Genomic DNA, 22,234 nt, shown 5'->3' on the forward strand with positions numbered 1-22,234 from the left:
CAAAATTTGCCGTATCGCACATTTTGCTTTCTGCCGTCTGCTGTCTGCTATATATACGACGGTTGCCTAGGGAGCAAACTTACTTGTGCATGACTTGTAGTTTTGAAAGGGTCGACTGCAATAATTTAGGAAATATTTATGGTACCGACCGTTAGGTGGCGTTATTTCCGTGGTAATGACACTTTTTGAGCGGGTTCTCATCGCACATTTTTTTTTTTAGCGTAGCGCCAATCACGCTCAAATGCCGTTAAGCGGTTCGGCCGCTTAAACATTTAAGCGGAGCGTAAATTCGCTCAAATTTTGTGCGCGCTCACGGCAAGCCAATGAAACTCAAGCAAGAGTTTCATTATGTAAAAGGAGAAAAATAAACTTTGTTTTACTGTTGCTTTTGCATTTAATTGATTTAATTTATGAATTATGTGTAAAATGAAAAGATTAAGCTTGTTAAAGATAGACATAGGAAATCATATGTAGTTATTCAATATAAACATGTACACCGAAGGAGTGTTTAAAAAAAAAAGAAAGGAGAAATTTTTCTAAACGAGCTTGTAGAAATTTCATTGGGGCACTGGAAAAATGCCTGCGAGAAGGGATTGTGTTTTCGTAATTTTAAGAGCAATAATGGAATTGCAAAAATATTAGTTCAAACAACATAGCGTTCACGATATTACAACGAGCACAACTAATAACAATACTGCTTTTGACTAAAATTTCAAATTTCACCGAATGCTTCATTCAAAGTTTCATCATTTCCCTTTCCCTACTCCAATCATCATTGAAAAAATGTGTTCAAGGTAAAATAGTTTAAGTTGTACAAAATTAATCCGTGTTGACCAACACTAAATAACCCATGTCATAAGTTCTAGTTTATTTGTTTTCATATCGATATCATTGACACTACATGCATGCTATCTGAATCCCAAAAGGTAATGCAGTGATCTCTCTCGGTATCTGATATTTTGAACATTTTCCTTTAATCGGACCACGAAAATTTCGAGCCAGTTGTTATGTTCCCAATTGTAGATCTGGATACCCTGGCTATCCAAGGTTTTTTTTGGTAAACTTTCTACGATTGGTGCACATATAGCTTTTACTGAAATTATTTGGAATGAAGTGATCAGACATCTGTAGACACGTGTTTCGTGTATAGCTGAATGACAGTGAAATTCTCAGAGAAATAGAGAAGTGTAATACAGTTTTGTTTCACTGGGAAATTTTCCCAGGACTGTAGTGAGGTAATAATTTAAAAAATCCTATACTATAATCTAAATTGTCATAATAATGTCATTGACTTTCCGAGATTCTTCGGTATTGTCCTATCATGTGAACGTGGACAGGATACCCCATCAGCAACCTCTTTCCTACTAATTTGCCTCATAGCGTAGATGTATGTTCCGGTCCACGACGCCCATCGTATTCAAGAAAGTTGACGACGAAGAAAGGATGCACACTTTAACGAGTTATACAGACTGCATGTTGAAAAACTTTCTCAAAGACTTTCTATTGAGGAGTATAATATGTTATGGTTCTTCAACTGAAAACCAGAAAAACGATTCAGCAGAAGAGGAACTGAATCTTGACGAAACGAACTCCAGTAAGCAGAGTCATAGAAACCTCGTTACTGCACAATGGGCTGTAAGTTCCATAAGAACGTACTGGGACTTGTGGTCAAATTCTGGCCGTTAAAAACCGCCCCTAGTGGTTTAGTTGGAGTACTAGTTGATACTAACCAATGAGCTATGTCCTGTCAAAATTTCGACATTCAATCAAAGAAGACCCACAAAACGAAGGAAGATTGAAATGGAAAAGCTGTTCATCACGTAGCTATTCTTTGTTTATTTAATTCAACTGAGTTTTAAGGCAAGTACATTACGAACAATTTTTAAACCCACAAAATATACCAATATTATACATGATTTGAGTTTTCCATGGGTTTTAACTTGGGCAGAGGCAGCTAGCAACATAGCATTTTTAAGGCGTTTAGACTCAAAATGGTATCGTAGACAAAAAAAACTCTCTTTTTAGATAAGGAAGAAGGAAATCACGATGAACATCGCAGAAAACAGGAATAAAGTTCGCTTTGGCAATTTTGCAAATGCATTTTTGTAAGTAATCTTCCACATACAGCTGCCCAAGGGGTTGAAATGCGTTTCTAAAATGTTTTGAATACCACGAAAAGTTTGGCACAGTGATAAAAAAAAATTAGGAACAAAACATTTCTTTACTTTTATCTGTTAGCTAGATCCTTTCGATGTGGGCTAGAATTGCTAACATATTGTTAAGAATGCTTTTCTTCTCAGACCAATTTGTTATTGTAATAGCCTACTCTCCCTAGTAGCACATCGGCACCGTTTTGGCACCGTTTTGGTGCCGGGTTTAGGTATGTCAGGTACCGTTTTGGTGCCCAGTTCCCATCCAATTCATTACGAATTCGCACACGATGTCCGCCCCAAAACACCGGAAAACCAGGACCTGTTTAACACCCGATATACGGCATCGAAACGGTGCCGTTATTGTAACCAAAATGACATGGGGTTTTCATGCCGGTATACGGTTACGGATCGGGAACCCAATTTTGGTTTACATTGGTGAAGTAAGAATAAATATTGGTAACAGAAACTGATTTCTTTATTTTTCTTATAATTTGACATAAACATGAGATTTCCTTGAACATAAACTACACAGAACGGAATGGAAACAGACATTTCTTGACTAAAGAAAATAAAGGCAAAAAAAGTTTTTTTCTTTTGAGTTTCCTTCGGGTGCCAACTTTTGCCAAAGCATCCCTGGCCTGTGTGTATGTTCTTGGAATATAGCAGCGAATAGCAATAAATGAAGTAAAATTTAACGTGTTAAAATATTGTACATACTTACCATAGGAATTTATGACTGTTGTATCAAGGGTGATCCACCCTGTAGAAGGTGTGCTACCTCTGATTATTAATGTGTCCACATTGTTATTGTTTTCAAGCCAACGGTTGGTATTGGTACTCTTGTTGTACCACGATGAGAGCCCTATGGCCAGCCACTGCAGCGACTTGTTTTCAACAATCACATATTTGTGAGATTTGGTGTTGATAGCCTGCAATTCATTGCAGGCTTCTTTGTAGCTACCTATAATAAAGTTATTAATGAAGGTTAGTTTAAAATTATAATTTACTTTATCACAGGATTTCACAAGACATCCTGGGACACTCTCCCAATCATCTGATGGAACACTGTTTTCTTTCACAAATGACGACACATCGACGCACTCGGGTGGCCACAAGACGTTTTCACCATCGAACCAAGAATGAAGAACGATGGCATTAACTTTTAAATTTTCCTATCGCACTACTAAGTACTTAGAAGGTCCTTCCATTTTTGAATCCTAATGTTTACGTTCAATCTACGAGTATAGAACACTTCTAGAGAAACGTTGCCGTACGTTAAGTATCTGCACTCTACATATTAAGACTTATATGTTTAAATATATATTACATCGAACATTCCCTCCACCACGTTAATTTTATTGATGCAAAAACATCTAATTTATTTTTAAACCTTCAAATATGGCATAATACCCAAGTTTTTCTTAATTACAGGAAGTGAGATAATAATATAGTAAAACAAGTGGCAACGTTCATTTCATCTCTGAAGAAGACGCCATTTTTAATGAGCACAACATTTAAATGATGCCGCTTTGATGCCGATTTCGTGCCTAAAACGTGTGTCGGCTCTCTCCGTCATCTGCGGAAGGTTTCGAGTGACGAAATGGTACCCTTTGCATACCCGGCTTGAGGATGCCTTAGGTATCCTGCAAACGGATACCATTTTGGTGCCTGAAATAGGTGTGGGCACCTTTCGGGAACCGAAACGGCACCGTGTGCTAATAGGGGCTCTTTGCAAAAGCGTCCATTCAGGACGTCATAGGTATCATCCAACAGTTTCGTTAACCTTTTGGTTGTATTTGAATCTGAAACAAAGGTTCGAAATTAACGAAACACATTGCTATAATTATTCCTATTACCATAGCTGAAAGTATCGGTTACCGGCAAACAGTGCTTTAGTTTTCTTCTCCACGGGGAACTCGACAGTCAGACCGCGATTCAAATATAATCCAAGTGCGTTGGTGTTTGAAAACAATTGTGCTGCCAATAGAAGATTCATTTTTTGAAAATTATTCGGATGTAGCATGTCATTAGTAAGCCGACAACACGCTATAAGTTTTTTCCTCTTTGGAAACCGAGCAAATCTTCATAGGATTTACAGCCACTTCAGAAACTTGAAACTGCTAATAAATAAAACGTCATTTATATGCTTGGCAGTTATGAGCAAATATATATAATACGTTTGTATATATAATTACCTGCAGAATTCTATGCTTCTCCGTATGGTAGCCTGTGCGTTCAAGAAGGTGTGGGACATCGGTTAACCAGTGAATTCAGATTTTATCATACATTGGATGAGTTTTGGCATTATCACCGTCTTTGTCACCACAAATACCAAAATTACCCATAGCTGATTTGTTGGTAAAAACAACATCATAAACAGTAGCTATGGCAATTGCACCGGTTCGGTCATAAAGACAAGAATTCTTTTCATTATGAGCTCAATCAGAACCATTCCTGGAGCAGCGCCCTTGGTGCCGAAACATGCGAATGGCTGAATGCACGAACCAAGCAGAGGTCGATCAACAAAAATTAAAACATGATCGGCTATGCCATTTGGAACCCGTGATGGTTCATTCATCCACATAATCTACCATTCCTTTCCATTTCAGAGTTCTTGTATCAAATCTAATGTCCTTCGTAATGGCAATCTCGCCCCACATAATAACGACCCATAGTTTATGCTCTTCTTTGCCTTGTTAAGCGAATATATGTTCGATGGGCTCCAAGGCTCTCTGCTAGAGATTTCCAACGAAATTGACATTCTGAAGAGCTGAACAACCGTCTATTGGTTGACGGATAGGGAAACGGTAGCAATTCATTGTCCCTAATATGGATGTAAACCTTATTGCTCTTTATTTTTAATATCACGCATTGAAGAAGGACAGCCCTACTAGCACTCGGCCGTCACAGGGACATCCTTATGATGTCTTTCGCATCCGAGCTGGATATCCTTTTAGATGTCGCCTCTTAGGGACATCGCAACAAGGATGTCCAATGATATCAATCTTCTGAGATCCCTTGTCGGTTCACATATGGATGTCCCCGAAATGTCCATGTACGGATATCCCTGTAACTTCCCGACGAAGCAAAATAAGGATATCGCGCGTACTTTTATGGACATTATTCGGACGTAGCAAGGACCCTCAAATATTATTAATTAAACGAATAATAAATAAATGTAATGAAACATTTTTTTATTCAGTTATTTTTTTGCTGCGTTGAAGACATACAATCAATGTTACTCCAGCTTGATGGTAACTGAAAGCAAAGTACACACAACTACCTGTGAACACTAAATCACGGTGTCACCTGTCTTCTTAGTTTCATGACTAAATTTGAAATTTAAAAAGCATATAGCATGCAAGCACTGTATAAATTCTGCAGTGTTCCAATGTCTTAAAAGAAGAGTGGTCTCAGCGTACTAGAAAACCTATAAAGAAGGAAAGTATTACTAACTTGTTTACCTTTCAATGAATGAACATATTTCTCAAAACCAGGAGACGCAGAAGCAAAGTTATCAAGACAGAGACCGAGTAATTTTACCCAAGAATGCGTGTAAGAACCTGTGCACAGAACCGAACTTGCTGATTAACAAGCAGTGAATCCACAAACCTATAAAAAATGAAAAATGAATGGCCATTACTACACATTATCGACAAATAATTGCACTTGAAATTTTTAATTTACATTTGGTATTTACTTCTCAGACATTGAAGAATGACTTCAAATTTTAACAATAACAAGGTAATACTACTTACGTTGCAACGAACTAAAACTAAGCACTTGCCAAAAACGAGAGCAGAATACAGTGGACATTGGGGTATTGCGATGCCTCGATAGCAATAATGTCCCCAATGACTGTTTTCATTGTAGCCTACCCGATGAAAACAGATTATCTTACGACATTGCTTGGATGAATCAGAAAATATTTCCAGCTAAATAATATAACTTTAATATGAAGTTTTTATGTATAATTGAAGAAGTATTTATTTGTTAAAATGCACTGTGCTGTGTTCAAACAAATTATTAATAGAAAAATACTATCTGTTGATTTTACGTAGTGATGGCAACGCCATGCTAATCACGTCATTTGACAGACAATTTTGTGACAGATCAGTAGCATTGCAAGTCCTATATAAGCTTATTAGTATTCTATCATGACTGATTGTCCTGTAAAATTCCGTGTAGAAAAACCGTGTGTTCAATCTTTACCTGGGGTTCGGAAAAAACACTGTTTGTAGTAAAACGACAAAGTCGAAGGAGGATCGACATCTGCATTGCAAAGTTCAATAGAAGAAACGAGATGAAAAATGATGTCAGTGATGAAGGCGTAGAACTGAACAGGTTAGTATGTTATAGGATGTGTCTGTATTGAATTTCCATTAATGTATCTCTTGTTGCAGTGCTGTTGTGCCACTTCCCATTGCCACAAATCCATCAATCCTATAAACCTTCTTTGTCCCATAGACGGTACAAACACTTAATGTTACTGCACGTTGGCGTAAAATTCTTAGTAAATAGTAATACGTGTAAAATTAATGCACCAAACGCAGAGAAAATGTTAAGACAATACGTGATCGCAAGAGCCATGGTGCCAAGTTTGTTATCTTCAACGTGCACAGCCCCATTCATATCGCAAACGATGTACTAAAACAAACCTGTCTTGAAGACTTTAGCGCTTTCCCCTTTAAGAACAACCTTCAGAAAATCAAAAACTTATTGAGGAAAAGCGGCAAACCTTTGCAACAAATTGTGCGGCGCTTAGACGAAATTAACAGGTCAAATTCGAAGAGAGATTGTTTGCATTCTAGTAACGGACCCCAGTTAATAGGGTTGCATTTCTCAGGTCCATTGTTACCTCATCACCAATTTACATCCGTGGAACAATATAAAAAACTAATTTCAAAAACTCGCTGTTGACGACCTCTACTTCTGATAATTGCTTTTTCGTGATAGAAGAGTAATACCAAATTGTTGTGAAAGAAAATTTTGTAAAATGTCATGGGCAATTCTATGTATTGGGAAAAAGTTATTTAGAGCTAAATGATATGTACATATACCTGTTGCCGTTATCGGCCATACACGAACATTTGGCATCTCAGTTGTCACCTAATCTCGAGGCATTTCGCTTGATTGACGTGCTTTGGAAAGCCGTTCGTATACCAACTAGCATTTCAGAGAACGGATTCTTCTTTATATGCCCCCTCTTGAATCACAGTGTTTTTTAATTGTATCGTGATTGCTGGCTATGTCTGAATAATAAACTGCCTTAATGATGCATTATAAGCCTCTTTCCATTATTAGTCCCTCTATAAGAAAACACACGTCCGGTTTTTGACATCCTTTGGATGTGGGCATTGTTATTTTTGCGGTACCTCCTCGTTTGGACATCCGCTGTATATCCCATTGTGAGACCACTACCCGAAAGACAATTTCATCTCCTTGTCGGGTATTTCTGAGATGTCCGGCTAAGGATGTTCAAACGACGTACCATTAGTTACGTCCCCAGGATGTGTCAATGGCGTCGAAAGACGACGGACCTAAATCGGATATACTAACGTCTCTATGATATCTCCGACAAAGTGTGGTAGTAGGGAGAATGCTCACATCTCATAGCCTTCCTTTGTGTATTAATTCTGTTGATGAAAACTCTCCGCAAGATGTTTTAACGAGATATTCTTGTCATTGCAGTAATGCAGAACTTTCTGGCAGTTATGAACTTGCACTGTCTTCAAAACATTTTACCGTCAAGTAACGTATCTGGGTTAATGCACATAATTGTTTGATTCCGGCTATTAACTACCACATCCATCCATGCCATCATTTCGTAATTGACCAAAGTGCCGGTGATTAGTATGTGGGAAAATTTGTCTTTAACATTGCATTTGTAGATTCTTTGGTACAGTGCTGGTGCAGTGGTTCTATAACCAGGCGCTTGATCCCAGAGCCACCTATCGTCGATTCCTTCATTACCCAAACTTTGACGGCCTGCGAATCTAAATACGAATAACACAGTGGTAATGCTGTTCGAGATAGAATTAGAAATATGAGGTGCTGGAAGATGAGAATGAGTTTTGGCAGTTACCAAAAGAGAATTTAATGTTTTAAGAATTCCTCCACTTCCAGTTACCCAAACGAGGTAAAAAATCTTTTAATACTATTGTGGCGCCAATGGACTTTGTCGCCTATCGCATGATGATAGGCGATCTGCAAGTCAGGCGTTGGCTAGCATTGCCGCTCTGTCCGGATGTCGGGAGCCTTAAAAGCCCGACTCTGACAAACCAGAGTGGTAGTTGGTAGTCAGTAGTTAGTTAGTTAAGTAGTGAAACAGTAGTCAAGTAGACGTTAATCGAGCTGCTGTGTCACAGTTGTCACATAGTCGATTGAGTTGTCACCTGTGTTTAGTGCTGTGTCTCGTGAGCGTGTCTAATAAACAAACCTTTAACCCAAAGTCGTTACACTACGAAATGGAGAGCCATATTACCATGAATTAAGAAATGTTTCTGGGATTGCATCCGTTCTAAGTCTCCAAATTTTCTAGGGATGTAAAACATTTAATATATTGACTGCATTTACTGCGTCGGTTCTCATCAAAATGACGACTGCATACATCAGATGTTTTCAACAATCGACTTATTGGCATAGCGACTTGCCACCTGCTAACGGACGACTTTGGAACTATGAAGAAAGTTACTCCATTTTCCTTCGAATTTCCTTCCCTATTAGAACAACATATCTTACTCCTATCTTTAAGATATATATATGTCTAGCCGATGTATTTAGTTCTCTAAGATATCTATTGTATATCAAAAAACCATATCAATTTTATATGTCTTTATACATATCTACCAGCTAACTGCTAGATATATTATAGTGCCGGTCACTCTTGCGGTAATTACCTAACTTATTCTATAATTATAGAAGATACATCGTCTCCTGTGCATATGCCAAGTCAACAATCGTTTCAACCTGGTAATAATGATATTATTTACTTCTTAATTTTTGGTTCAGTTACTGTTGTCTTGTCTATTATATCGTGTTTTTGTTCGCCGTTACTTTTCGGATTAAATGTGCAGTGCACTCCTTCTATAATTACCTTACTCTCCTTATTCTATAATTACAGAAGATTCGTCGTCTCCTGTGGATATGCAAATTCAACAGTCGATTCAGTCTGGTAATGTTAATTCTAGTTTAATGCTAAACCTTTTTTTTTCAAAATATTCTTGTGCATTAAATAGGTAATTCCGACGACTCATATGGAACCCACCAGTTCGGTAATCATAAAAAATACCTTTCTTTCATCAACCTCTTTTTCAACACTGTTTTACATATTTTTCTTTATTTTGTTTATTGTGAACATATCTGGCGAGATTCTACATCCCGAGATTCTTCGTCTTATTATGCTACGGATTCTCCATCGTCTCTTCCCATTCCAAAGAAAGTCAATCACGACAAAGAGAAATAGCCTACTTCTCTGACCTTGCCAAGATTAATGAAAAGTTGTTTATGATCGATAAAAAAATTAATCCAGTTGACGAATGCATTGAGGAAATAGATGAAGGCATTGCTTCTCTTCCATTAAAAAACGTAGAAGAATTGGAAGCATTCAAAAAAATTTTGAAAAAAGATGAAAATCTGAAGAAGCTAGTAAGTTTTCAATAATTTATATATTTCATTTAGTATGTTAAACTCCTCTTTCATACATGAATAGATAGTCCGAAAAATCCGTCTTTTAGGAAAAATGAATTCCAAAAATTCTGAAGGCGACTATGTACAAAGAGCGCGGAGAACAGTATTTGAAGATTCACTCTCTAAGGATGTAAATTGGCTTGGGAGACGTGATAAGAGAGTAAACGGCGGAATGGGAAAAAAAGGAATCCACTCTTGTCGTATAACGGAATTAGTAAGAGGTAACCATTTTATACAGAGAAGAGATATAAGTAGTTAGAGTAAAATAAGTAGTTAAATAAAAATATTTTATATTTATTTGGAATCATCTCCAATTCAAAGTTTAAAGATCTGGAAAAAGAAGTGTTCGTCGCTGAAACCAAATCGTATCTTAATAATGCAAAAGGGCATTTTGTGGCAGAACAAGCGAAACTTGCGGCGGAAGACAACAGCAGCGATTCTAATTAATAATAAGACTTGAATGTCTTCTTGTGTTTCTTTGCCGATTGTAATTCGGATTTTGAAAATAAACTGTCTTTAAAAAATGTATTCTTTTTTTTGTATTTACTATTTATTTTAGAGCGATAAGTTCCCTATACAGTTATCTAGAAAGTGGCTTTTAGGATATTCGTAAGATATATAAACAAGATATCTCCACCCCATGACATTTAGCTAGTACAAAGCTAGTACAAAGATAGTAGAAAGATATCTAAGATCTATTTGCCATAGATGTATCGCCATCTTTAAGATTGTGTGAAGACATCTTGTTCTACTAGGGTTTGAATAAATTTCACCACAGCCACTTACCTGACATCGATTCCCGGATGCAGCCATATTCACATGTTCATCTAAATAGTGGACACCATTATCGTCGGGATATATCTAGATCTACTCAATAGATAGTTTTTATCACAGCCAGATTCTCCCACAAAAACGGTGAAACTTTAACGAGGAGCAACCAGCTTTCTATCATTCTGATTGAAACAAGAAGTTGTAATTGCCCCGGTTTTCACGGAATTTTATTGTTTATAGCATACAGAAAGTCGTGTTCGGGGCTTAAACCAGTTCTAGGAGAAAGGTAAAACTGGGTACTGACATGACAGTTATAAAATTAATAATAAAATACGAAGAACACATTTCACGTGTGCCGCGCGAAATCTTAGCGCCGGTAGTAAGCTGTATCTCAGGTAACGCCGATGCCAAGCCCTATCAGTGATGCATTAAATGATGTATTCGGTTTTTGCTTTTCTCAAATGTCGGTTGAACATGATTGAACAACATTTCAAAAAATTGGAACGTTAATAATCACTTTTACTTTTGCAGCAAAGAATGGCATGAGAATAGATTTTATGTCGAAAACCCACTTGCCAAAAGACGAGATATTCGATCTTTTCCATAAAGGTCAAATAATAATTAAATTTATAATGTTTATTATTTGCCTCTTTCAACGAGTTTCATTACAAGAATCCAAGATGGGAAAAAGCAGAAGCAATCATCCAGTGTCTACCTCTGCATGAACTATACCTACACATACAACCGAAGAGAAAAAAAAAACGCGCCTACAAACCAACCCGTAACAGTACAACTTGATTTACCCAAAGTAAGTCTTGAAAATATCATCTAGACCTACGTAGACGAGGCAGTATTTTTTTTTTGTCACATATGTGACTCCAGCTATTCGCCGCTTCTTGTGTCAAAAAGGTCTCCGTTCAGCCACGGCGATTAATTATGACTACGCGGATTTGATGCAGACACTAAGTTACCACAACAACATCGACGGGAATCTTCTTGTCACGCTTGTCTCCTGCACGGAAATATGCAGCGCCGCTGTGGAAGAAACGAGATCTGCCATATAAATCTCCGGGCATTAAAATTAAACTGGTCGCTCAATTTCATAATTTTGATAAAAGTTTGCCAAAGCCTTGGTGATAACATAGTGCCACTGACGTGGAAACTGTTTACACACGCCTCATGGGTGGTCATCAACACACAATCGATGGCAGGCTTTTTTCTGTACTAGTGGCACCTACGAGGAACATGCCGCCTTCGGCCTAAGTCTGGTGCTTGATAGTTGTCTTGTAAGACATGTTGGTCACCCTCTTCGAAGTTTTTTCATCCATGAAAAACACTTCTCAACCTCAACGGACTTAGATGTCTTCATCAACTTGAAGAACATCATAGAAGAACAGAATATCATGAAAATTATCTCGCAAACGGTGCTTCGCAAAGGACTGACGCGTTAGTGCTGAAAGACTGCTATGGAAGGCAGGAACTACACTTGCCACAGGAGGTTTACCAAAGATTTCGAGCATTGGAAAATGTATCTACAGTCGAGAGTAGATCTACTCGTTATCATAAACGCAAAGGCCGCAGCTAAAAAAATTCAAGATGTCCTAATGCCATCGGTAATTTTGTGAAATTCGCGATAGAGATTCATACAAACTAATACTCTTCCGAATGTAAGATGAGCGTTTTTAACCAATTGCTTAATACACTTCGGTGTGACAACGTAAGGGTTAATTCAAAAATTTTTAAAAGTTAGATTTTACTCAAAATTACTCTGTCGCAGGTTTTGTCCTCAAGTATACATTTCTATGTACTACGTTGCTTATTCAATCGACTCATCGTAAATAGTTATGCTTCGTGTTTGTAAGTGTTTACCTAATTCTAAAATCCATCCTCATCCATTTCTCCTTTCAGGAATTTGCATAATATATGCTAATTGGGATGTTCTTCGAACATACCAATGCCTTGAGTACTGTACTGTAAGTATCTTATTTTAGTGGGTCAAAAAAGGAAAAACAATGGCACCATTATTTCAAAACTCTGTATACCCTAACGAGCTAGAGGTCCGTTTATTCTGCTTATGTTGGCAACATATTACATGAACCATATACTTATAGTAAGATCAGGCAAGGATGGCGTTATGGTATATTTTTGAATCCAAAATCAGTGCTAAAAAAAGTCAAGCAACTTACATTACATTACATTACTTACAGCTGGCTAACATTCCACTTTAATTTTAACGGTAATTAAGCATCTGTTTAATTACCTGTTTAAGTTGTTATTTTATTTAATATTGTTGTAATTATCAGTTTAATCTGTTTGAGTGTATCTGATAAAATGCCCGAAGAATTTCCGCGTTGAAAGAGTAACCTTGTCCGTGAGGATTGCAATCAAAATAAATTTTAAGCAAAATGGCTATTTAACAGTCATCTTTTTCCACCCGTCTATTCATTCGCTCACGACATCCGCCGCCGTAAGAGCCCGTATAAAAAAGGTCGAAAAACAGCGGGTGTTTGGACACTAAGAGCCTTACTGTAAACATTACTTCTTTTGATTTACAACAATTGGTTCCGTTCGTGCAAATTCTCGTATCCAGATGGAAGAAAAACAGGATGATGACATTCAATTCTACATTCCCGAGTGGTTAACCCATTCACAGGAGAGGTGCAACCGAAAAGGTTTCTCCTCTGAGTTACGAAGCTGAGTAAAGTAAACACGAATAACTTTTTACTTAGTCCATTTTAACAATGTTAATTTAGCGTAGGTTTGTTATGGCGTTTTGAAGAGTGCAGCCTACACTATTCTGTTATAACAAAAAACTAAAGTCATATATATAGTGACAAATAAATATATTGCCTGACAATGTTCATTTTGTGTTTATTTTTATTTTAAATTAGGGCTTGTAATTCATACATAATATTTCAAAGTAGAAAAAAGGGAAGATGCAAATTTGATACAGCAGTGGACGGGAGGTCCGCTGGAGTTCGTGAGGAATGATACCGGAAGCTCACAGAGATCCATTTTCGAAGGACTCTAGCGATTCCTTGAAACGTCCCATCTCTCCCGCAGAATACAGGATCTTCTACGGCATGTTTTGTGCCATCTGGGTCGTGAATAATGCGATTTGCATTGTTTTAAATATACAGTTTTCGGAAGAATTCCAAAGGAAAAAAATTCTAAACAACAATTATTATTATTAATTGTTTTATTTACATCAACAATAGGCCACAGAACAAAAAGTGACGAAAATATGGTACGGATTGTTCTACGAGGACGTTTTTTTTACTGGGATTTCTTAATGTAAGTTTCTCCAGAACAGCAAAAACCTTTAATGGCATTCTCATCTTGGATTAGAAAGGTGATTTATTCACGAAATTGTGTTTTCGTTTCAGCGAATCGACACTTGAAAACATCGAAAGTGCCCCCAAAAAACATTGGAAAGCAGGACCTATCTAGATATGATTGTTTAGTGTGGGACGTGGTACACTAAGTGGAAAAGTGTAAAGTTGGATCCCTGACCTCACGTTTGCAATGGTGTTGCGAATTATATACCTGATTTTCCTGATTTGCCGATTTCTTCGCGGACCATGCTCTCGCTCTTGTTTTCGCCGATACAACCTGCTCTCGATATAGCTCTTCGTTTTTTTTTGGCTCTAATGGAGATGCACGTACTTCCGTTATCGGGTTATGAAAAAAACCGTCACGTTATTGTACCTAAAAGGACGAATCGTGAAGAACGTAGTTTGAGATCGACACCAATCAAACAAAGACGCCAAAAAACTACGTGACTGTGATTATTATTACTAACTATGACAATGCCAAGCAACAGACTGGTATGAAACCATATTTCCTCTATCAAATGGATCCTAATATAAGAAATTGGCGCTTCTTCGACGTTCCGCGTTTATTAAAATGCGTTCGGAATCACCAGTTAGCTCACCCCTGTCAGGTATTTAATATAATTTCATTGTAATTTTAATTATAAAAACATATATTCAAGTTTATATAAATGAATTCCTTTCCTTAGTGTGCGTCAGAAATAGTAGACTTCAAGAATTACGAACTACTCTACGACCTGGAAGGGCACAACGCTCGCGACTATGCTTCCTACTAACAAAAGAACGTCTTAAGCAAAACAACTGGCAAAAGACACGTTGCTCTGGCATTCAAACTTTACAGCAAAACCAGAAACTGCAACAGATTTTAAATATAAAATACAATTTTAAAAATTATTTTTATCTGTTTATATTTAATATGTATTAAAACATAAATTTACAATTTTTAGATGCTGCGCGGACTCGGAGAATACCATTTCGCTTAAATGATTGTTTTGATATTCTCAAAAGTCGGTTCCCCAAAGATAGTATAAGCAAATCATATTGGCTAACGAAGAAACATAAGCTACAGAAAATGTTACATGTAATAGACATTACTGAAAAAATTTCTAATGATCCAGAGCGTGACCGAAATGAACTGCGGGCATCAAATTCGTGTCTTATACTAGTTTGGTTGCTTGGCGACTAGCAGACTTGCCGCTCCGATCGGTTTTTTATCTTTATCGAGCCACCCGATCGATCCCTCGTGAACCGCTCACCGATCGAATTTTGCCATTCGTGTTTTTCCTACATTTCTGGACGTCATCTAGTATTGGAAATTTTCACCGTTTAATTAATTCAGGATTTTTTAAATAAGAGTGAACACTAAACAGTATCTGTCGTTTGGCATTCTACAGCAATAGTAGTAAAATACTTACATGCGACTATGACATTAATCGCTAGATGGCAAGAAGTTTGATCGTTAAAATGATCGCATCGCATCAATTTTTTGGATCGCCGATCAATCTCAAATAATCGAATCGGTGATCAATTTTGAGATTCAAGTAGTATATTTAATAGCATAACTGTTAAACACTTATACTACTGACCGTTACTGGTGTCGATGATCGGTGTTTGCTTTTAATATCACGATTTCGATATATCGCAGAATTTTATCGATGTTGACATATGTTGTCATAGTCTTTCATTCAGACTCGAACATCAACATCATGTTACCAAGAAAGAGAAGCCCAATGAAGGGGGTATTCATTTTGTAGAAAGTGTTACAATATATTGATGTAATCGATACGGTATTTTTGGTTTTTAAGACAAAGCGTTTTTGGTCCATGTACTTTAAAACGGATTTGAACCCAAAATTCTTTGGTCGTCTGCTATTATTCTAAGGTACATATTATGGTTATAAAATACAATTAAAAAATCTGTCGAGTGATGTATCCCAAAATCGATCCGATCTATCAGATTTACAAAACCGCCTAGTACAATCTAATGCAACTTTATACTAATGTTATATGGTTTAACAGTTAGAGCGAGTGAAACTTGCGCGGGAAGCAGAGGTTTGAGCCCATCAAAGATGTTCTTCCGTATATGCTATGAAAGTATCATCTATTAAAAACAAATAATTGTTTAAAAAAACATTACACTAATTTTGGTAAATTATCTATTCTTTAAGGTTTTCAAATCTTTTCTTGAATTAAGCGGGGAAATCGGCGTTTGGTTATTTTACCGGTAGATGGTGAATGCAAAACATCGGTATCATATACAGATATCGGGTTTTTCAATGGGATATATTATATCGGTTTTCAGTATGTTTTCCGATACGATATATCGACATCACTATCACGGTGTGGGGTGTAATATTTTACCTTTTAAAAAGTGATCTCGAAGGAGTAAGTTAAAGAAAATTTGCGATGTCAAAAACAACAAAAAGAAAACATGTCACAAAGGAAGTGCTGGATGGTTATGTTCTTCCAGCAGAAAACCAAAAGATAGTAAAGGTATAAAATTCTTGTGCTCAATTTTAACTTAGGAAATTCTGAAACGTTTTTTGTTTTCCTTCTTTTTACCCTTAATTTTGTGCCGCACCAAGGTATTGGGTGGAAAAGGGAATAACTTGCATGAAGTAGAAACAGCAGAAGGTGAAAAATATTTAGTTTCCATGCCAACAAAATTTAGAAAAAATGTGTGGATTAAGCGTGGTGATTATGTCCTTATCCAGCCTATTCAGGAAGGAGAGAAAGTTAAAGCAGAAATTTTTGCCATTCTTTATGATAGCCAAATTAAATACATTCAAAGCCAGGAAAAATGGTAAGCCAGTGCTTATTTCCTGAAGTCAGTTTTTTCTATAAAACAATGTTTCCAGGCCGAAAGAATTTGTTCTGCCTTCAGCAACAGATGTGAACCCTGACATCAGTTCCATTGATACCGATGGCTCTTCCCAAAGCGATGATGATTTATTTGTGAACACAAACAGGCCTCAGTGTGTTTATGAATCCACAGACCATAGTGACAGTGATGATTCAAGTTCTGCTCAACGGAAAGATAAGGATTATGAATAAACTTCTATCATCATTATCCAACATTGTTTTTCCGTTATTACCCTTAAACGTGAGATGGGCTTGAAATCATCCTTTCTTAAACTAAACAGATTTTTATTAGGGTATTTTCATTTAACTGGTGGATTGGTTTGCACTGCGACGTTCACAAGTTAACGAAGAAGAGGGAACGCATACTGAACTCGGTAAAACAGCAATAAAGTTTTAATCTATAACACCTCGTCAGATGAACTATGAAAAATCAAATCACAATCAAATTCCAGGAACGACAAATGGGGTTGAGTGGACATTTGATGGGAATCTAGAACCAAAAGTAACGGAGTAAACGTCTGTCCAAACAAGAAGCCAAGGAACCGTTGATTAGCATCCACAATTCTTCCCTGAGAGCATCTCCCCGTGACATCAAACAGAAGATTGTGGCTGTTGTAGTTGTATGAGGTGATCCATTCGTTGTATTTTAAAATCGTGAAAATCAATACAACTCGAAATGGACTCTATAATCGGTTGTCGAATTTAAAAAGTGACAATAGTGTGAAACAGATGTCTATTGCTGGAACGAACACTTGGAATTTCGAAAATAAATGAAATGCTTATCTTTTTTATTTACCACAGAAAACCAATATTATCTTTGAAAAAACAAGTAGTATTGCAGACAGAAATCAGCAACAGCAATATGAAGTGCAGGCATTACTTAAAACAATATACAATTAAACTCCTAATAGAAAGGATCAATAAATTTAGAGATCAGAGAATACAAATGAAAAATTTTTAGATATCCATTAGTTTCCAAGCCGATTAGATAACCCATGATTCATCAGCGTAACAATCTACTCTAGAGAATGGCAAACCCGTTTGTTGTTTTAAGTCTGTTTATTACCAGATACCAGATTGCAAAGCGTCGTTTGGTCGAAGTCAATTCCATTGTAAATTAAGATTAATACCGTTTTGAAATACCATTCGCATAATACAATAACCGAAAAAGACTATTTGTTAGATCTTTTGGTTAACGCATATTGCTGATGGTCAGTAAATGATGCAGCCATCCTCAAAGCCACTCGTTAGCTCTACAGCCAATTTAGAATTTCGTGGTACCTTAAGCTACGACCCCACTGCTGTTTCAGTTTTTCGACGCTTTGACAAAAATAAGCCATCCACGGAATTTTGAATTAACCGACATAAAAATAAAAATTTATCGATAAATTCACCGTGTAGCGTTATGTCGCCTCGGTGGCATAAGGAGGCAATCAGGTAGGCTTTTTCACAATAATAGCAACTTTCAGCGAGAGAAATGTGGCCTGTTAAAAAAGCTGTTTAACCGTTGGCAGAGAAACACAGAGTACTCTCATTCATAGGTGCATTTATTAAAATTCTTTTTTACAATGTAGATATTTTTCTCTTTTAACTTGACGAATCTAAATTGATCCCTCTATTTCAATAGATCTCGCAAACATCCACGTAATTATTCACTGAAAATACAATGGCGCCTAGGAATCTTCTTCTTTTCGTATAGTTGCACATGAACCAGGCAAATAATGACATAACGCTTTAATGTCAATGTTGACGTACAGTGAACCCAGACACATCTCACACACTTCATTGCATAATCGGCACCTTTTACCCTATGAAGGCTCGCGAAATTCCTTTTCTAGTTTTACTTGCATTTTTTTTATTTAATGATTTACCGCTCGGACGACATGCGTTTTCTTTGAATTCCATACTGTTTGAATCTGAAAGCACGCGTGAAACTATTGGTTTCTACAAACGAGAATTCAATTGAGATAAATGTGGGAATAATACGATGTTAGTGTAGGAAGTCGCAGAAATGAATTGAACTTTCTAAACTAACAGTCATAAAAACTAGGTTGGAAGGATGACTGCCGTCCCATCATACTTACGCCTGTACAGAGGACACTATCAGACATACCATCCTTCCACCGTTTCGCCCTCAAAAATAAAAGGCATTTTTTAACATATTTTTATTTTTATTTTTTAATTTTATACAACAGAATTATGGTTTTAATATAAATGTTCAATGCAACTGATGAAGTGTTGGGCATAACACTGCTACATAATTTTAATATAAGCGACGTTGTAAAATTTTTAACTGGGCTATACCTACCAATTTTTCGACGGGCAAAATTTATATGGACAACGGCTAAGTGCATCTCATTTCAGTAGGTAACACCAAGATACAACTGTACTTTACTAACAATCTTCATTACAACGCGTTTTCAATGTCATGCCTAATTGAGGGAATGCACAAAATTGTGCTGCTACAAATTTTATGCTTTTCTATAATTCCAGATAAAGCGCGCAGCCAATGGTAAATGATCAGAAGGTGAAGCCAATGAAGGTATACCACCAAGTGCATCTAATTCTTCTCCAGTGAGCAATCCCAAACGACTGAGTAGTTGCAGATTCGGTCTCAGGGACTCACGACCGCTTAACACAAGAAAAAACCATTAGCTTCTATTTAGTGTAGGGTTTGTTTAAAAATAATTACTTGTGGAAAATGTAGTCAACTGTCACCCAATCGTTTTGGTACGTAGTGGCCTCTTTAGCTCCGTTAAAACGATTCGTGCGATGTGGATAAACAGACTGCAGCTGAAGCTGATGTGACAGCTGACCACTTGCGAAGCGTAAAACAGAACACTCGGCCTTAGACAGCTCTGATTTCGCAATCGTGAAGTTCTCCTGTAGAGTGCGTTCTCCAGTAGAATTGAGATGTTGACATTGATCTGTGATGTTGAGGTGTGGCGGTATGAGTTCATTTTCAAGCGTATGGCCTCGAGCGTCAAGAGTTAATTGTCGTCTACTCAAGCCTTTGTACAGTAGAGAACCCTGCGTGATGAACTGGTAGATGCTGGTATCCGGTGTCAAATTAAAATCTCCGGTCAGGATAGTAGGATGATAAGATGCGCAGTTAGTCTTCTCAGAGTTTGGTTTCCGTGAATCGGAGGCGATTCGATCTAATTCTGCGAAGAGTAATTGTAATTGTGCAAGCTTGATATCGTGCCGTCTAGGATTGTAAAGAAGATGGGTTGTAGCCACTACAATGAAAGGCAAGTCTTCATCGGAAACGTGCTTCGACTGTAACACGCGTGGGGTAAGTAGCGCTATTAAACCAATATTGTCACGGTCAAGAATTTCCACATTTGGTTTGCAATACTCCACCGGAATGCTTTTCTTCAATTCGAATTTCGAATGACGGAAAAATATGGCGCAACCGTCACGTTTGTTCCCGGTGCGTTTCTTATACACTCCTTTGAATCCCATGGCTGTGAGTCTTGGAACATAAAATGTATCATAGTGATCTGACTGAACTTCTTGGAGACATAGAATGTCAGCATAGGTGTTTGTTACTTCTCTCAGTATTCTTTCAGCACGTTTATCCCAATTAAGTGCCTCTGTCTCAACATTCCTGTATAGGTAAATATGCTCTTCCAAGAGGTGTTGTGCCAACACATTATAAGACAGCACAGTAAATTTAAGAGAATGGGGAGGCTGCTTGATTTTTTGTTTTTGAAGCTCAGTACCAAGTTTTGTATATTCCCATTTCCTTAAGGAACTGAGCCTGTGTCTGATTCTTGTTTCATTACGCTTGATTCGATGGGCCTCTGATTCCTCCATTAAGACATCAACACAATCATATGCATGCACTTGTCTTCTTTGGTGATTTTCGAAAGTTTTGGCATTGTTTTGATATGTTTTTGGTCCTGACATTGTTATTCCAGTTGTTCTAATTGATTGACTGCTGGGGGTGTAGTGATGTTTTGCACCCAAATGCCTTCTAACAAATGTTTTTTTTTCACTGGACATTTTCAAATCAGCAGTCACAAGGCAAAGCGGTTGACACAAAAATCTGCACCTAACCGAGAGAATAGGGCGAAGGGTACACCTGCAAATTTTTGAAGTAAACATAATTGAATACAAACAATAGGAAAAACCGTTGTGGAGCCTCAAAGAAATGTCTGAATCACTTTGCGAAACTTAACAGCATCCCATGAAAAGAACGCGTTCGCTAGAACCATTAATAATACAATGACCCAATTTTTGCAAAACTTACGTCATGTATCACGTGTAGAGATAATGCAACATGCGAAAGCTGAGAACGGAGGTGAGCGACCTCTGGGACGATATACTGCGTATTTGGAAAGTGGAACGGTATGCCATGGAAATCATACTGGATATGGGATGTTGTCATCCGCGGATATCATCTGTGGCAGATCTGACAGAAATGGATAAATTAATGTGGAACATTTTACAACATTGTATCAAATCATTTTGCTTCCTCCTCAAACTCTTTACCTATTTCACATTCCATTTGGGAAACAGCGTCTGCAACTTATCTTTACTGAATATCGTTAAAAACTGTTGTTAGATTTGGGAAGGGATTGAAAAGCCTGTACTGTACTGAAATCGGAAACAAAAACAAATTTCCTTTTCCGAGAAACTCAACCAAGTGATCATACGTTATGGAACAATCCCCGTTAGTGAAAGCGGGATTTTGGCTTTTAGGTAAGAAGGGTCGTTGCATTTGTTACGGTTTAAATGTTTTTTTAAGAATTAATTTTAAAAATTCCAATTGTTAAACAAAACTGGAGTTCCCAAATTTTAAAAACTGACTTTTAAATAGAATGTATTGTAGTTGGTTTCCTAATTTTATTCGTTACATTTCTATACTTCAAAGCATTAGCGCGCAGCAGACTTGCCCCGCCGATCAATTTTCCGATCTCGATCTCCGATCCGATCTTTTGAGTTTGATCGGATCGGCCGATCATTTTTACCGATCATTTCTATGCGACATCTAACGCTGAAAATTTACACTATTTAACGAATTTAGTATTGGCTGTCACAGCGCAACATGGTCTCCGCGAGTTGACTCGACCGTTCGGGTTGTAAGAGGCACAAAATTCCTGCGTTTTGATTGGCTCTCCAGCTCTGATGCCAGTGGCAACCACCACTGAAAGAAAGCAAACTGTTGATGTGTCGTCTGCATGTGCCGTCTGCCTGTCGTCTGCATCGATTTTAATTTTCAAAATAATTCAATTTTCAAATCACAAAATTACTAATCAAAAATCATAAAACGTTCCTAATATCAACACTGACATCTTTTACCACAACCCCTTGGACTCGACGGTAAGCAATTTTTTGGTTTTTAGTGAGCCATGATAATGTAAGTAGTTGTAAAAATAATGTAAGACTGTAAATATTTGAATATGAAAATAAACCAAATAAA

The 22,234-nt window shown here is 37.2% G+C and overlaps 2 protein-coding genes across 4 annotated transcripts; one reads left to right on the forward strand and one right to left on the reverse strand.

Annotated features, from left to right (window-relative positions):
- Positions 1–16,278: 16,278 nt before the first annotated feature.
- Positions 16,279–17,019, forward strand: LOC130693042 (probable RNA-binding protein EIF1AD). Its single transcript, XM_057516157.2, has 3 exons — positions 16,279–16,437; positions 16,530–16,747; positions 16,803–17,019. The coding sequence occupies exons 1-3, from the start codon at positions 16,351–16,353 to the stop codon at positions 16,996–16,998; spliced, it is 501 nt and encodes a 166-aa protein (XP_057372140.1). The 5' UTR covers positions 16,279–16,350; the 3' UTR covers positions 16,999–17,019.
- A 1,996-nt stretch (positions 17,020–19,015) lies between these two features.
- On the reverse strand, positions 19,016–21,214 carry LOC130693034 (protein angel homolog 2-like). 3 transcript variants are annotated; one of them, XM_057516139.2, is made up of 3 exons: positions 20,976–21,010; positions 19,499–20,893; positions 19,016–19,437 (listed from the first exon to the last, which is right to left on the reverse strand). In XM_057516139.2, exons 1-3 carry the CDS (start codon positions 20,993–20,995, stop codon positions 19,278–19,280), a joined length of 1,575 nt encoding a protein of 524 aa, XP_057372122.1. In that variant the 5' UTR covers positions 20,996–21,010; the 3' UTR covers positions 19,016–19,277. The 3 variants fall into 3 exon arrangements, with proteins under 3 accessions (XP_057372122.1, XP_057372123.1, XP_057372121.1); XM_057516140.2 differs by lacking the exon at positions 20,976–21,010 and adding an exon at positions 21,062–21,214 and having other exon boundaries at positions 19,017–19,437; XM_057516138.2 differs by having other exon boundaries at positions 19,018–19,437; positions 19,499–21,046.
- Positions 21,215–22,234: the final 1,020 nt, after the last annotated feature.

This window comes from Daphnia carinata, chromosome 3 (genome assembly GCF_022539665.2).
Source record: "Daphnia carinata strain CSIRO-1 chromosome 3, CSIRO_AGI_Dcar_HiC_V3, whole genome shotgun sequence".
Taxonomy (NCBI): Eukaryota; Metazoa; Arthropoda; class Branchiopoda; order Diplostraca; family Daphniidae; genus Daphnia; species Daphnia carinata.

Bases quoted from the DNA above. Each gene is read 5' to 3' on its own strand.
- LOC130693034 (XM_057516138.2), bottom strand. From the start codon at position 20,916: ATGTTTACTTCAAAAATTTGCAGGTGTACCCTTCGCCCTATTCTCTCG. The intron at 19,438-19,498 runs GTAATTATTTTT...TCTTGTGTTAAG, and splicing joins GTTGACTACATTTTCCACAA to CGGTCGTGAGTCCCTGAGAC.
- LOC130693042 (XM_057516157.2), top strand. From the start codon at position 16,351: ATGTCAAAAACAACAAAAAGAAAACATGTCACAAAGGAAGTGCTGGAT. The intron at 16,438-16,529 runs GTATAAAATTCT...TGCCGCACCAAG, and splicing joins AAAACCAAAAGATAGTAAAG to GTATTGGGTGGAAAAGGGAA. The intron at 16,748-16,802 runs GTAAGCCAGTGC...CAATGTTTCCAG, and splicing joins ATTCAAAGCCAGGAAAAATG to GCCGAAAGAATTTGTTCTGC.